At 42.1% G+C, this 15451-nt stretch overlaps 1 protein-coding gene across 1 annotated transcript in view; it reads right to left on the bottom strand.

The window, feature by feature from the left end:
* Nucleotides 1-15451, bottom strand: part of UVSSA (UV stimulated scaffold protein A) — a 50805-nt gene that overhangs the window by 16908 nt on the left and 18446 nt on the right. The window contains exons 8-10 of the mRNA XM_087938074.1: nucleotides 10533-10638; nucleotides 1962-2145; nucleotides 844-978 (exon numbers count right to left, since the gene is read on the bottom strand). Coding sequence (XP_087794200.1) covers nucleotides 844-978; nucleotides 1962-2145; nucleotides 10533-10638 — 425 coding nt within the window. The remainder of the gene's footprint in view (nucleotides 1-843; nucleotides 979-1961; nucleotides 2146-10532; nucleotides 10639-15451) is intronic.

Here is a 15451-nt window from a genome sequence, read left to right as displayed (position 1 = left end):
TTAGAGTGGAGTAGAGTAAAGTAGAATAGAACAGAATAGAATAGAATAGAATTCTTTCTTGGCCAAGTGTGATTGGACACATAAGGAATTTGTCTTGGTGCAAATGCTCTCAGGGTACATAGAAAAAAAATATACATTTGTTAAGAGTTGAGAATCATAAGGTACTACACTTAATGATAGTCATAGGGTACAATAAGCAATCAAATCAGACAGAAAGAGAGAGAGAGAGAGAGATGATAGGTAGAGTAGTAGGTAGGTAGGAAGACAGATAGATAGATACATAGACAAGTAGGAAGGTAGATAGATGGAGATAGTAGGTAGGTAGAGGTAGGAAGGAAGATAGATGGTCTAGACTAGAATAGAATAGAATAGAATAGAATAGAATAGCATAGAATAGAATAGAATTCTTTCTTGGCCAAGTGTGATTGGACACATAAGGAATTTGTCTTGCTGCAAATGCTCTCAGGGTACATAGAAAAAAATATACATTTGTCAAGAGTTGAGAATCATAAGGTACTACACTTAATGGTAGTCAAAGGGTACAATAAGCAATCGAATCATACTAGTAAATAGTCAATATAAATCGTAAGGATACAAGCAACGAAGTTACAGTCATACAGTCACAAGTGGGAGGGGATGGGTGATAAGGAGTGATGAGAAAATTAATAGTAATCGTAATGCAGACTTTGTAAATAGTTGGACAGTGTTGAGGGAATCATTTGTTTAGCAGAGTGATGGCGTTGGGGAAAAACTGAGCATGTAAAATATGCGTGCATCTATCACCATAAACAATGGTTCACCTCCAGGCAGGGAAACGTGTTAAATTATTTGGGACCCATTTACCTGAGGATTTTTCCAGACGTTGGTTGCTCCTGGCCCCAGTAGAAGAGATCAAGTCCAAAAGGGACCAGGGGAGCTCTGGCTTTCTCCTCTTCGCGTTGATCGCTGGGCTCCTTGGATGTGGTTGGTTCACAATCCCTAACAACATGCATGAAAAAAAAAATGGGAAAGAGAAAAATGACCAAACTTCAGCGTGCGCTGAAATTTGCGTGATGCAGCCTGTTGCTAAGCGGGAATTCCCCTGGTTTATTGTGAGTTCACAACAACACTCTTGTGTTTTGGATTCCTGGGAGGAGAGGCAGCCCAAGCAAGATCTAAGAAGGGGGACTAAATTTTACAGCCTTCACATCTTGAACAAGCGTAATTATAACAATCCTTCACGCTCTCCTTCTATTAAGCGGCTGTTTGGCTGTTGGAGTTGGTGGCTTCTTTGGCTGAGGGTTCCAGTAAACAAACCTCATCAAGGAACGCCCCCAACCAAAACTCTCAGGGAGAGCCATTTGTAAATTAAAACAAAGAGTAAACCCCACTCCCTTCTAGCACTGATGATGTTACCTAGTTGGGTAATAAAATGTCTACAAGAGGGAATAATAAACCAAACCCAAAGAGCTCCTCCCTCCCTCTCTCCTCCTCCTCCTCCTCGTTTTCTTCCTCTTCTTCCTCCTTCCCCTTCCTCCTCCTTCTTCTCTTCCTCCTTCCCCTTCCTTGTTCCCCCTCCTCCCCCTTCCCCCTCCTCCTTCTCGTTTTCCTCCTTCTCTTCTTCCTCCTCTTCCTTCTTCCCCTCCTCCTCCTTCCCCCTCTTCCTCCTCCTTTTCTTCTTCCTCCTCCTTCCCCCCTCCTCCTCCTCTTCCTCCCCCCGCAACCATTACTCCCTTCTAGCACGGATGACATTACCTAGTTGGGTAATGAAATGTCTGCAAGGAAAAAAAAACAAAACCCAAACTTAGAGAACACCAAGGACCCCCAAAATGTTCACAATGCCCTGATTTAAAATATCGTCTCTACAACGACATAAGAAAGGCCAACTTTACACAGTGATTAAGGCCTAACATGCTTCCGTGACATTGATTTGTCCCTGAGAATGCGATGGCAGAGATACCTCTTCAGCATCTACTATCTACCTGTCCTCTGCAGTGGGCAGCCTGGGCAGTTTATCTCGGATCATTTTCCAGGTGGCCGCAGCGCAGGTGGGATCCAGCTCTTCCTCTTTCCTTACAGATGGGGACGAGAACGGAGATGTTGGGGCAGCCCTGTTCTTTCCAGTCCCTGCCGAATTTTTCCTGGTGGGCAACACAGGCTCCAGGCCTCAGAGAGAGAGAGGGAGAGAGTCTGGTCAGTAGAAGCATTGCCGAGCTGGGCGTAAAACGATGCCTACCTCATCCGAAGGTGGGTTTGCCCAGCTCACGTTGTACACAGAATGTGGTTCTAAGGCTACCTGGAAAATTAGTTCACGCACCCAAAACATTGCTGTCCAGTGAAAGAACCAAAACCGAGTAAGAAGAGACATACATTTCTGCCTGCATGGTGGAGAGATGGGTATTTACCTCCGCTAAGTTGCATCATTTCTGATTCATGTTTTGTTTTTAAAGAAAATATGATAAACTCCTCCGTCCGTGTAGCCCTCGTGGCACAGTGGCGAGAATGCAGCATTACAGGATGGCTCCCTGCCCACTGACAGGAGTTTGATCCTGACCGGCTCAAAGTTGCCTCAGCCTTACGCCCTTCTGAGGTGGGTAAAATGAGGAGCCAGATTGTTGAGGGCCAGAGGCTGACTCTGTAAACCGCTTAGAGAGGGCTGGAAAGGACTGTGAAGCAGGATAGGATAGGATAGGACAGGATAGGATAGGATAGGATAGGATAGGATAGGATAGGATATTGGAAAGAAGAGTAGAGTAGAGTAGAACAGAACAGAATGGAACAGAAGTTATTATTTTATTTTATTCTATTCTATTCTGCATTCTATTCTATTCTATTCTAGTTCTATTCTATTCTTTCTTTTCTATCCTATCCTATCCTATCCTATCCTATCCTATCCTATCCTATCCTATCCTATCCTGTCCTGTCCTGTCCTGTTCTATTATTCTATTCTATTCCAGTTCTATTCTATTCTAGTTCTATTCTATTATTCTATTCTATTTATTCTTCATTGTTCTATTCCAGTTCTATTCAATTATTCTATTCTATTCTGCATGCTATTCTATTCTATTCTATTCTATTCTATTCTATTCTATTCTATTCTATTCTATTCTATTCTATTCTATTCTATTCTATTCTATTCTATTCCTATTCCTTTCCTTTGTTGACAATAACTTTGAACGTACACTAATCAGCCTACATCAGAATGAAATTTCATTGCGTTTAGTTCTCAAAGACTCACCATCTATATATGTGCATCATCTGCTCTTGCTACCCCAGGTTATGTGACTTTCCATTTCACGTTAAGCAAAATGCTTCCAAAATTGCAATTTTTTCCAGACTTTAAAGCTATCCTTTACGTTATTTTTAACGTTCCATCATACCACTAACAATGCTTTTGGTTAATACGTCACCTGATACTTTCACCGGCAGAAGGAAAAAATAAAAATGAAATAAAAGTCCAAATTCCCTTTTTTCCTCCTCCTTTAAATTGACCAAATGGCACCTATTTGCCTGCAGCGATAAAGCAGACAGTGCTAAAGAGAGGTAAATCAATAGAAGGAAAGGGAGAGGTTGGGTTTTCCACAGCAACTTGGACAGGGGAGAAGGCTGACTTTATTGATTTTAGCTCGTTCGGCTGGCCTTGTAATTAAAATGTAAATTTGAGAAAGAGATTATGTCCTGATAGAAATGGTGGGATTAGGGGGGAAGATAAAAAAACTCCTTGGATAAAAAAACACAAACAAAAAAAAAAAAAAATCCAGAGAAGATAGAAGAGCAGACTTCATCAGGATTTAGTGGAATGGAGAGAAATGCGCACATAAATTATAAAAAAATAAAAACTTTTTGGAGAACGGGTTTGCTTCCTACCAGCCTTCCCGTACACAGGCCCAATCCGTTTAATCTACAAAAAAAAATGTGGATTAATATGAGCTAAAATCCCAAGAATTTAGGCAGGAGAATTGCCTTCTGCTCCACGCAACAGGAACAAAATGGTTGTGTGAAAGCACACCACCATTCTGTGTGACAAGCTGAATTTGCTCTGAATCTGATGTAAAGATGCACAAATGTGCTTTGGATCCCGTTTGGGCACCTGATTTTTTTTTTTTTTTGATATATTTCCCAATTTTTAAAAAAATATTTTTTTAGAATATATTCTTCTAATATCATTCCTTAAATCTTTAGCCTATCACTGCGCCTTTATCTGTCAGCATCGTTTCATTCTGTGCTTTTTACTGGAACTGCCAGCCTCATTTTGGTTCAAATATACTCTTCTACAAATAACTTCTCTTAGTTTTTAAGCGTTTCGTTAAAGTTTATTATAAGGTAGAATAAAAGAGAAGCAAAAACCGAGAAAGTTAAAGAGAAAAGAAGTGCAAAAAGAAGAGAAAAGGGGGTGGGGGAAGTTGTGACTTCCAGTTTTTTCAGTACAGTGCAGTAGAATACAAACAAATGCCTGTAGGGGTTCTCAGTCCTTCAGGTCACGGTTGTCCCAAAAGTGCTTTTTTCAGGAAGCAACTGGACTTTCCTGTTTTGTCTTTGAAGATGTTTTGCTTCTCATCCAAGAAGCTTCTTCAGTTCCTCTTCTTCAGAGCTGAAGAAGCTTCTTGGATGAGAAGTGAAACATCTTCAAAGAAAAACCCAGAAAGTCTAGTTGCTTCCCGAAAAAAAAAAAAAAGGACCTTTGGGACAATACAAACCAACCTTTTTGCTTTAAATTTCTAAATATTTCAACTCATTTCTACCACCACAAAAAAAAACCCTTGTAGTCATCGAAACCTACAATTAAAAGTTCCAAGGAAGTTCCAAATTTTTCTTTCAAGGTCTTTTATCGGCCAAATTTAGAATAAGTTCCGATTGCAATCAAAGGGCCCGTTTCTCCATAAAATTGGACTCTTTTGCTGGGAATTTGGAGTGCAAAAAAAATCCATTGGTGACCAGGTGCTAGTGTAAATAAGGATTATACAAATGAGGGGTCATTAAAAAAGGCTGGTAATGTTAATTTGGCATGACACCCCTTAATGGGTTATGTCTTCACACTTCAGTTGTCTAATCACGGAAATTCTTTGGCAAATTTGCATTCCATCTTGCCCACAGAAAATCAAATTGGCTCTCACTTCTATCCCAAAACTCATTTCTTGCCCTAATGGCAGTCAGGGTGTACTTTTTTTTTGCAGCTGTGAGATTAATTAAAAACTACTCTGCTGTTTCTGGATGGTAACTGTTTGGTTATAGAGCGGAGACCTGGTGTACAAAGAAAAGAAAAATTGGTAAGCCATGAAACAGAAGGTTCTAAAATTTTAGGGATAAAATGGAAATTGGACAATTCAGTGCTTCTTCCCTATCTCAGTGCTTGCTGTGAAAAGGCATTCAAGTAGCAGTTGAACTTTCGCGGGTTTTTTTATATCAGGATGCAAAAGGCTTAGGAATTGCCCACTTTATACGAGCGTGGGTTTCAGAGCGGAATGCTTTAATTAAAAGCAAATTAATTTTAATTCCAAGATAAGCAGTTTATAATTTGCTGTTAACCAGCATGCAAATTCAAAGCAACGTGGACAATTTTGCGTAGGGGTATTTCCTGAAAATGCTTCGTAAACAGATCACTTGGGCATCCAATTCAATCGATCGATCGATCAATCAACCAGAATGCAGCTGGAAGGGACCTGGAGAGGTCTTCTAGTCCAACCTGCTGCTCAAGCAGGAGACCCTATACAATTTGAGACAAGTGGCTGTCCAGTCTCTTCTTAAAAACCTCCACCCACAACTTCTGGAGGCAACTTCTATTTCACTGATTAATTGTTCTAATTGTCAGGAAATTTCTAGGTTGAATCTCTCCCTGCTTAATTCCCCTCCATGGTTTCTTGTCCTGCCTTCAGGTGTTTTGGAGAATAATTTGACCCCACTCTTCTTTGTGGCAGCCCCTCAAATACTGGAAGACTGCGATCCTGTCCTCCCCTGGTCCTTCTTTTCGTTAAACTAGCCATGCCCAGTTTTTGCAACGGTTCTTCATATGAATCAAGTTAATTCATATTTGGATACCACAGCTCTGCAGATGGACAATGAGGTATTTTTGAAGCAGATGAGGGAATTGGCACCTGGATAGGTTTCCTTAATTGAAAATACATCATATGTCAATTGCACAGGGCAGGTGTGCAAACCCAGGTGTGTTTTTAAAAAGATGTTTTAGAGAATTACAGATGTTCTTCCTTTTTGAATTTGAACACCTGTTAGGTGTTTGTGAATTCCTTTTGAAAACATCTACCATTCTTCTTCACTTTTACGTCTTTAGACTTTCACTTAGAAGACAGTTTGCAACACCAATTGAAAATACAGGTAGCAACAGAAGAGAAAATGCTACCCAAAATATATAATTTTCTTTTGAATTTCAACATGGAAGAAGAAATTGTAAAGGAAACAACGATAGTTTGGGCAAAAAATCTGGGATATAACATTGAATTAGAATATTGCGAAAAATGTGGGGGAAAAAATTATAACTAACTCTATCAGCAGTGCATAGAGAAAACATATACAAAATGTTTTACAGATGGTACCTATCCCCCGCCAGATTGGCAAAGTTGTTTCCAAGTAGAAGCCCAAACTGTTGGAAATGTAAAAATAAACAGGGCACCTTCTTCCACATGTGGTGGACATGCTTGGAACCCCAAAAAATATTGGAGTAGAATTCATAAGTGGATGGAGGAAATAATGAGGAAAAAAATCAAAGTCAGACCGGAACCGTTCTTATTAGGAATATTAAGGGAAAGTCTTGCTAAAACAGATGTGTATATTATTTTACATAGAATAACAGCAACTAGGATTGTATATGCACAGTCCTGGAAGCAAGAGAATATACCAGCTGAACTGAAGGGACAGTGATAAGAAAGATCCTGGACTTTGCAGCAAAAATCTGATCCAAAAGGTTGGCTACACCTGGGCTAGACAATAGATATAAAAGTAATATAGCAATTGATATATGAACATGAATGATGATGCTGTAACGTTGTTGGAAATGTAAATATGTTTTTAAACTGTTGGAAATGTCTAATAAAAATTATACATACATACACACACACACACACACACACACACACACTATAATATAACAGGTAGCCCTTGACTTATGACAATCATTGAGCCCAAAATTTGATACTGAGACATTTCTTAAGTGAGTTTTGCCAATCATACCACCGTTGTTCAGCGAATCACTGCGTTTGTTAGGATACCGCGACGTCATAAATATGAGACAGTTGCCAAGCCTCTGAATGTTGATCTAAAAATAAGTCACTTTTTTCCAGAGATGTTGTTATCAACTAAAAAGATGCCCTTTTTAGCTGCCAACAGAAAGAGAGTGGGGAAAAATAGTGCCTTCCTCAAGTGCCCAGATAATCGCCCTGGCAGCCTAAAGTTGTCAGTGAACAAAAATATTACTGGAGAGGCTGATTCCTCTTGGCTATGGAGGTGTCCCATTGGAGAATATACATCCAGGGGGTGGGAGGAAGACCAGGGTCAAGGGGGAAATGAATGATGTATTTTAGTGTCGGCTGCACTCAGCTAACGCCATCATGGCCGCTCCTAATAAATCTTTTTTTTTTTTTTACTCTGAGCGATGTGGCTAGAGACTTATGATTTGAATGAGGCTGGATTTGTCGGAGCCCTGACAGTCGTAACTTTGAACGGCCATGAAGTGAAAGACTGCAAGTGGAGAACTACTTGTAAAAGGTCTGAGGGCCACGAGGGAAAAAAAATATGTTTAATTGACGGCGAATGTAGACATTTTATTACGGATGGGAAAAGGAGAAAGCCAGGAGTAGCAGCACCCAGGAATCCGTCGGAGCCATTTTTTAAACTGATTTATGAGCTGATCATTTCTTACAGAGCGCAGTAGATCGAGTGAGATCCTAACAAAACTCTCAAGAGCCGGGGGAAAAAAAAAAAAAAAAGACCGAAGAAGGGTGACAATAAAGATTTACCCGGGTTGCAAAGCTCTAAATGCCATGGTAAAATTAAGGCTGCAAGTTTTAATTGAATAATTGGTGTCGTTAATCAAAGGGAGCTTTAAGGCAGGCTTAAAAATGTCCCCCCGATTAATCAGCGGGGCTGGAAATAAATAAAGATGGCAGATTGCTGCTGGATAGACTAGAATCCACGGGGACACGATACGCTTCGCCTCAGCAAAAAAGAAGTTGCTAGAAAAATATAACAACTGAGGTAAGACTTTTCTCTAAAACCCAGCACAATTCCCTTTTCCGCACTTCCAAAGCAAAAAAATTGCAGGCGATTAACTCTGCTTAACGAAGGTGAGCGGTTCTCCAAAGATCAGGCAGTCCTCAAACTTACAACAGTTCATTTAGTGACTGTTCAAAATTACGTCATTGAAAAAAAAGTGACATACACTTGTTTTTCACCCTTATGGCCGTTTGCAGTGATCAGAATTCAGAGGCTTGGCAACTGGCATGGACTTTTGACGGTTGCAGTGTCTTGGGGTCATGTGATCCCAATTTGCCACCTCCAGACCAATAGCCAGTTGAAAATGGTGCCCACTAATAGAAGCATTGAAGACTGCAGTGGTTTTTTTTTTTTTCCTAAAGAGAGAAACTTCCATGAAAATCTAGTTACTGGAGAGAAATGGAAGAGGAGAGGAGAGGATGAGCTGGAAGGGACCTTAGAGATCTACTAGTCCAGCCCCCTCCTCAAGCAAGAGAACGTATACCTGTGATGGCAAACCTATGGCATGCGTGCCACAGGTGGCACGCAGAGCCATCTGCGCGGGCACGCAGGCCCAAGCCAAACTTACCTGCACTGTGCATGCGCGCGGCCTCCCAGATGATATTTGGCTCGTTTCAGGCCTTTTTCGCCCTCCTGGAGGCTCGAGGGAAGCCTCTGCAGCCTCGGTAGGCCGAAAAACGGGCCTTTCGGAAATACCGGAAGTGCCAAAACAGGCCTGTTTTCAGCCTCCAAAATCTGCAGAGGCTTCCATCGAGCCTCCAGGAGCGCGAAAACCACCACCCGCGGGGTCCAGAGGCCCCCCCGGAGGCTGAAAACGGGCACTTCTGGTATTTCTGGAAGGCCCACTTTTCGGCCTCCCGAGGCTGCAGAGGCCTCCCTCGAGCCTCCAGGAGCGCGAAAACGGCCTCAAATGGGCTGAAAATCAGCCGGGAGATGCGCGCATGAGCAGTGCAGGTAAGGGAGCGGGGCGGGGGTGTTGTGTATGCATGCACGGAGGGGGAGCATTGCACTGTGGTGCCAGCACACACACACTTGCAGCACACCACAACAAAAAGATTCACCATCACTGACTTACGCCATTTCAGATTCACTTCGTGCCTGTTTGAAGTTACAACGGCACTGGAAAAAAGTGACTTATGATCATTTTTCGCACTTATGACAGTTGCAGCATCCCCAGGGCCAGGGAATTTACATTTGGACCCTTGACAATTGACTCATACTTACGATGGTTGCAGCGTCTCGAGGGTCATGTGATCCCCTTTTGCGACCAAGTCCACAGGGAAGCCAGATTCACTTAACAACTGGGTTACTAATTTAATAACCACCGTGATTCACTTAACAAACAGAGTGTCATGCCCCTGTCAGAGGCTGAATCTGAGGAGGAAGACTAACAGCTGACAGGGAGCGGGAGTGTGGCTCCGTTGGATGTGGGAGAAAAGGGGGAAGGGCAAAGTCCGTCTGGGCAGAGCAGGAGAGAGGGAGAACAAGGGAGAGGAGGTTCAGTGGAAAAACCAGGCCCACCCCCTCTTCATCCTAGGGCATGCAGGGAGGAACGGAGCAACCTGGGTTGCGTGGCTTACGGGGGAAGAAAGGGCCCTGATTCCCTCCATTAGCTACAGCTGGGAACACCGTGTTTCAAAAGGGAAGCTGAGCACAGCAAGTTGTTGGAAGCAAATTGTGAATTATCTGGTATGTTTGAGGCTTATCTGGGTTCCTGGCATCTTCCCAGTGGTGTGTGCTTTGCTGGCCTTTCAAGTCTGCAATTCCTTCTCCTGCCCCTGTCAAGTTAATTGTTATAGCGTGGTTTGTGTGGATTTTTAGTTATAGTTTGTGTGTACTTTGTTTTCGGATTGAATTTTCTCCATTTAAAGGCTGTTCCTGAGAGAGCTTTTTCTCCAGCCGAAGGTAACCTGGACATTGGGGGCAAAGTTGGGAGATAATTAAAGGGGCTCTTCTTGCTTATTTGACTGTGTTGCCTTTGTGCCGTGCTCCGGGTCATCACACGGGGCAAGAAAAGTCATAGATGGGACAAAACTCACCTTGCAAATTTCCCACTTAGCAACTTCAATTCCAGACTCAATTTTAATTGTAAGTTGATGGGCTAGCTGTACATCTTTCTTATTCGTATCCATTTCATGTATTCATGTTTATACTTATACCTGTTATCTAATAATTGCTTGACAAAATAAAATGAATAAACAAAATAAATAAAATGTTATTCAGAAATCTGATAAGAATTTCTCCTTCTCAAATTCACTGGCCGAAAGAAAACTTTCCACATGGAAACCAGCCACAAAAACGAGCTTTCCTTCATGGTTGGACAAACTCACCATATTCTTCCCGAAGGTGATCAGGGATGTGCGGCTCAAATCCCTCTTTCTCAGGCACCTCCACAAACTCCTCTTCCTCCTCCTCCTCCTCGTTTTGACTTTTCGTCTAGGACAAAGAGTTAAAAAAACGTTCATGACACCACGGAGGGGTGGGAAAATCTCACCATCCATTCTAGCAGAGGCCACAGGCACAACGTTGGGTGTGTTACTACACTCAAAATGTATTTAGTATTTATTTTCTGTGGCTTCCCTTCTGGCAGGAAGTTCCCAAGGATTTCTAGCAGGACTTCCAGATTCTCTAACCGCTTTGGTTCCCCGTGCCACTCGTCTCGTAAACTTGCAAGATGTTCGTTTCTCTCGCCATGTACCCGTATACATCTGAATTAGACTGCTGTTTCTCCGTGTCATATAATATATGTGGGTACAGGCATAATTTTGCATTTATTTATTTGGTCATGACTGTCAACTCGTAAAATATTTCTAGGGTCTTTTTAGAATTGCCAACAGAAAGGAAGGGGGGAGCAGTGCGGCAGCTTGCAAACTGAAAGTGCATTCCATAAATGTTTTCAAAGATAATAAGTAGGTGACTGAAGTTTCTACCAGTGCAAAATTCTAACTGGGGACCATGATTGATGGCTCTTGGCTATGGATGTGTCCCATTGGAGAATATGAATTATGATACACGCAGGGGGTGGGGGGAAACCAGGGTCAAGGGTGACAATGAATTCTGCGTCTCACAGTCGACTACACCCAGGCAGTGCCAGCATGTTAACTCCCAATAAATCCTTTTTAAGTTTTGGAAGTTTGGCTCCAAAAGTTTGCCGGAATCCTGACAGCATTCATGTAATATCATTGGAGATGGTGAACCCTTTGAGAGCTGCATGCAATGAAATTTCATTTTAATGTATGCCGATTAGTCTACATTCAAAGGGACAATCAAGTTATTCTAAGTTTATCAATGGAAGGTTTGGCCTCTCTTTTCATTTCCAAGATTAACTTCCATATTGTTCTGACCTAAGGCTTCCTAAGACAGTAACAACCACATGCTGTTCCCAAAAACCGTTTTTTAAAATTATTTCAGTGGCTGTTGAAATATATGCATTTACAGCCTGTAATGAGTCCCCAAAAGTTTGTGAATAGTCCCACAGAAGTTCTGCCACAGTCCTTCAGGATGAGGCTGATAAGCACCCACCTTTATCTCCCTTGAAAGGCTGCCATCGACTAAATTGCCAATCAGTTGTACAAGGCCAAATGGAGCACAAACTCTACACAGAGCTTCAAGGTTTCAAACTGACCAGAACGAGCAAAGTTGCTTCCTGCAAAGGCTTGTGTCCCTTTGCTCTTCCTTTATGTCTTATGGGAGGGGCCAATCACCTCCAAGCCTTACTCCTAAGTCGCCCCTTTTGTCTTAACTGTTCTTGCCTTCTGGCAGCTCTGTGCATGCGCGCACTGGGAACAGGCTCCCTCTGTTCCTCTGCCTCATTGATGTCAGATTCTGGAGGCTCCAGAGTTCACATGTAACTCTCATATAGCCCTGGCCCCATCTTTGTGTAGTATGCAGATCCCTCGTCTGAGCCCTCCCCAGACTCCAGGACTGGCCCCTGTTCCTCCCCATTGTCCAACTCTGCTGCCGCCAGCAGACCACAACATATATTGCAGGCAGTCCTTCCACTTACAACCATACATTTAGTGATGGCACTGAAAAAGTGACTTACAATTGGTTTTCACACTTATGACCATGGCAGCCTCCCCATAGTCATATTGACCAAAATTCAGACATTTGACATATTTGTGATGGTTGCAGTGTCCCAGGGTTACGTGATCCCTTTTTGCGACCATCTTGATAAGCAAAATCAATGGGGAAGCCAGATTCACTTAACGACCGTGTGACTAATTTAACGACTGCAGCGATTCACTTAACCATCTATGTAGCAAGAAAGGTCGTAAAACGGGGCAAAACTCACTTAAACTGTCTCGCTTAGTAATGGAAATTTTGGGCTCAGCTGTAGTCATTGTAAGTCGAGGACTTCCTGTGTACGGAAAAGCACTACAATCTGTTGGCCTATTCACCCAGGAGGGAGTTAGAAATATATCAGGAAAAATGAAAGCAATACCATACTGTATATCTTTTAATGAGAGATTTTAGGTTTGACCCAATAGGTGTCATGCCCCTGTCTGAGTCTGAATCCAATGAGAAAGATGGACAGCTGACAGGGAGCGGGAGTGTGGCTCCATTGACGGTGGAAGAAACTGAGGAAGGGCAAAGTCCAGCTGGGCAGAGCAGGGGAGAGGGAGAACAAGGGAGAGGGAGTTCAGAGGAAGACCCAGGCCCACCCCCTCCTCATCCTAGGGCACGCAGGAAGGAACGGAGAAGGGAGCAATGTGGATTGCATGGCTTACAGGGGAGGGAAGGGCCCTGATTCCCTTCATTAGCCACACCTGGGAATGAGAGTTTAAAAGAGATGCAAGCAGAGTGCGGCAGCTTCTGGGAACAAACGTGAGTTGATCTTGTGTTGACTTTGATTATCTGTGTTCCTGGCGTCCTTCCAACTGTGTTGAATTATAGCCCTGCCTTCACGTCTGGAATTCTTTCTCTTGCCCTGCTGGATCAATGACCTCATTTTGCCTTGATTGGACTTGATAGTTACAGTTTTTGTTGACCATGTTTTGGACTTGATTCTCTGCAGCCAAAGGCTGTTCCTGAGGGAGTTTTTCTCCAGCCAAAAGATAGCCAGGACATTGGGGGCAAAGTTGGAACTAATAAAGGGATGATGATCTGACTGGGTTGCCTTGGTGCCACGCCCCTTTGGGTCATCACAATAGGGTTGTTCTTCAGAGAGAGAGGGGTGGCATATAAATTTAATAAATAATAACGTTTGCTGTTAAAACTAAGCATATCAACGTAAGAATGATTGTTCTTCCCTCGCTTCAGTCTTTTTTTTAAGTTTATTTTTGAAGGAAATGCTGAGAAATCTCTGCTTCTCTCAATGAAAAACAACAAAAATTTAACAACTAGGATATGGCAAGAACAGGGGGGCGGGGGGACGACCCTAAACCTTTACATCATTGTGTGATGTTTTACGCAATCTCCTTGTGGCAGCCGTGTGGGAAAGAATTACAGCCAACATCCCATTTCCCCAGAACCTAATAACGCCTTCGGACTCAAGAAATTACTGGAATTACAAGAGGCAGACTGTAAATAGATAAAATAAATTGCACATTAAAAGTTAACTGATTCATAAATTTTATACTCGTTATTGCTGTTTTTATGAACTGCCAAATCTCTTTACCATAGTTATATTCTGGGAGGGGAGGGAGATATTTTTCCAGGATAGGTAAAATAAGTGGGTTTTTTTTTTTTTCAAGAGGCAACTGGACTTTCTGGTTTTGCTTTGAAGACATTTCGCTTCTCATCCAAGAAGCTTCTTCAGCTCTGAAAAACTGAAGAAGTTTCTTAGATGAGAAGTGAAACATCTTCAAAGCAAAACCAAAAAGTCTGGTTGCCTCTTGGAAAAAAAACCACCTTTGGCACATCCAGGACCTGCAGGATGGAGAATCTCCATAGATGTAAAAAAAGAAAAAAAGGCATATTTATAACAGCTAATGCTATAGTCTCCCTTAACATATTGTATATGCCTAGGAATTATCCCATTTTAAAAAGAGTCTAACTTTTCTTTGAGATTAACTTCAGATTAGAGTTCAGGGAATTTTTTTAAAAGAAGCCCTGCAGTTTTCGATCTGACGTTAGGGAAATTCCTGTGCAATTTCTTTGCAACAATGCAATTGTGCCAGTGATCCCTAACGATGAGAAGTTTGCAGGCTGTGTTTTTGCAAAGGGCGCTTAAAACTTTCACTTACACAAAAGAGAGAGAGAGAGAAAGCCAATTATGGTTTTATTTTCTAAAACACCGAACCCAATCCAATAACCCTTCAGCAAAATTTCACCGTTGGCTTGAAAAAGGTAGAGAGGACCCTTTAACTTGGTAAACTGGAAGAAAATGGTTTAACCTGCTTATGAAGGGCTTTCGTGTCCTTGTCAGCCCATTTTTGACCAAGGAGAAAAACCAGCTTTTGAATGTAATGCTAAAACACCACTGAACTTTTCCTGCAGGTGACTGATGGGGTATACAAATCCTCAAACCTTTTCCTTCCTCTGAACTTTAACCCTGTGCTTGTGAGCAGGGGAAGAGAAATGAAAATGTAAGTTTTGGTTCTTGATCTTGATATTTTTAGGATGCTCCGCTGGATAGGACTGGTGCACGCTTGAGTTCCAGGGAAGAAGATAAAAAAATTAGGAAGAGTTTGGTGGCACCCACAGAGAAAGAAAGTTGAAATAATTTGAGTGCTTCTGAAGGCAACTGAGTGGGGACTGAAAGGAAGGCGGCAGATTTCCTTAAATAGTTCTTTGAATAGTTGAAATTAGACTTGGAATATTCTTGACTGGACACACAAGGAATTTGTCAGCGGTGCCGAAACTCTCAGTGTACGTACAAACAACAACGTGATAAATCGTAAGATGCAATCATTGATACAAACAAGTGATAAACCATAAGATACCAATAGGAGGAGGGACTAGGAAAGACGATACAGCCCTACTACAGTACATGGGTATATGTCTTTAGGCATAAGACAGTGCTGCAGGGGTTAGGTGTTCAGCAGAGGTATAGCCTGGGGAGAGGAAAGTATGATTTAATATTAAGTAGGATTTAATATGAGGTTAAGCTGGAGGAAAAGTTAAAATGGAGTTTAAAAGTTTGCTGAAACTTCCCAGTTACTATTTTACCCAGTGCCTAGAAAAGGATTTAAGGCTCACAAAGAGGTCTCTCCCAATTAATCCCCAAGAAGGGACGTGTGTAAGACGAAACTGGGGTGACAACGTTCTTGCACACTTACAGTCCAAGAGGCACAAAGGTTTTTTC

The sequence above is a fragment of the Pseudonaja textilis genome, chromosome 8 (assembly GCF_049901715.1).
Source record: "Pseudonaja textilis isolate UNSWEBS1 chromosome 8, rPseTex1.2, whole genome shotgun sequence".
Taxonomy (NCBI): domain Eukaryota; kingdom Metazoa; phylum Chordata; class Lepidosauria; order Squamata; family Elapidae; genus Pseudonaja; species Pseudonaja textilis.
The sequence above is the reverse complement of the archived record's forward strand: the minus strand, read 5'-3'. Positions and strand labels throughout refer to the sequence as shown.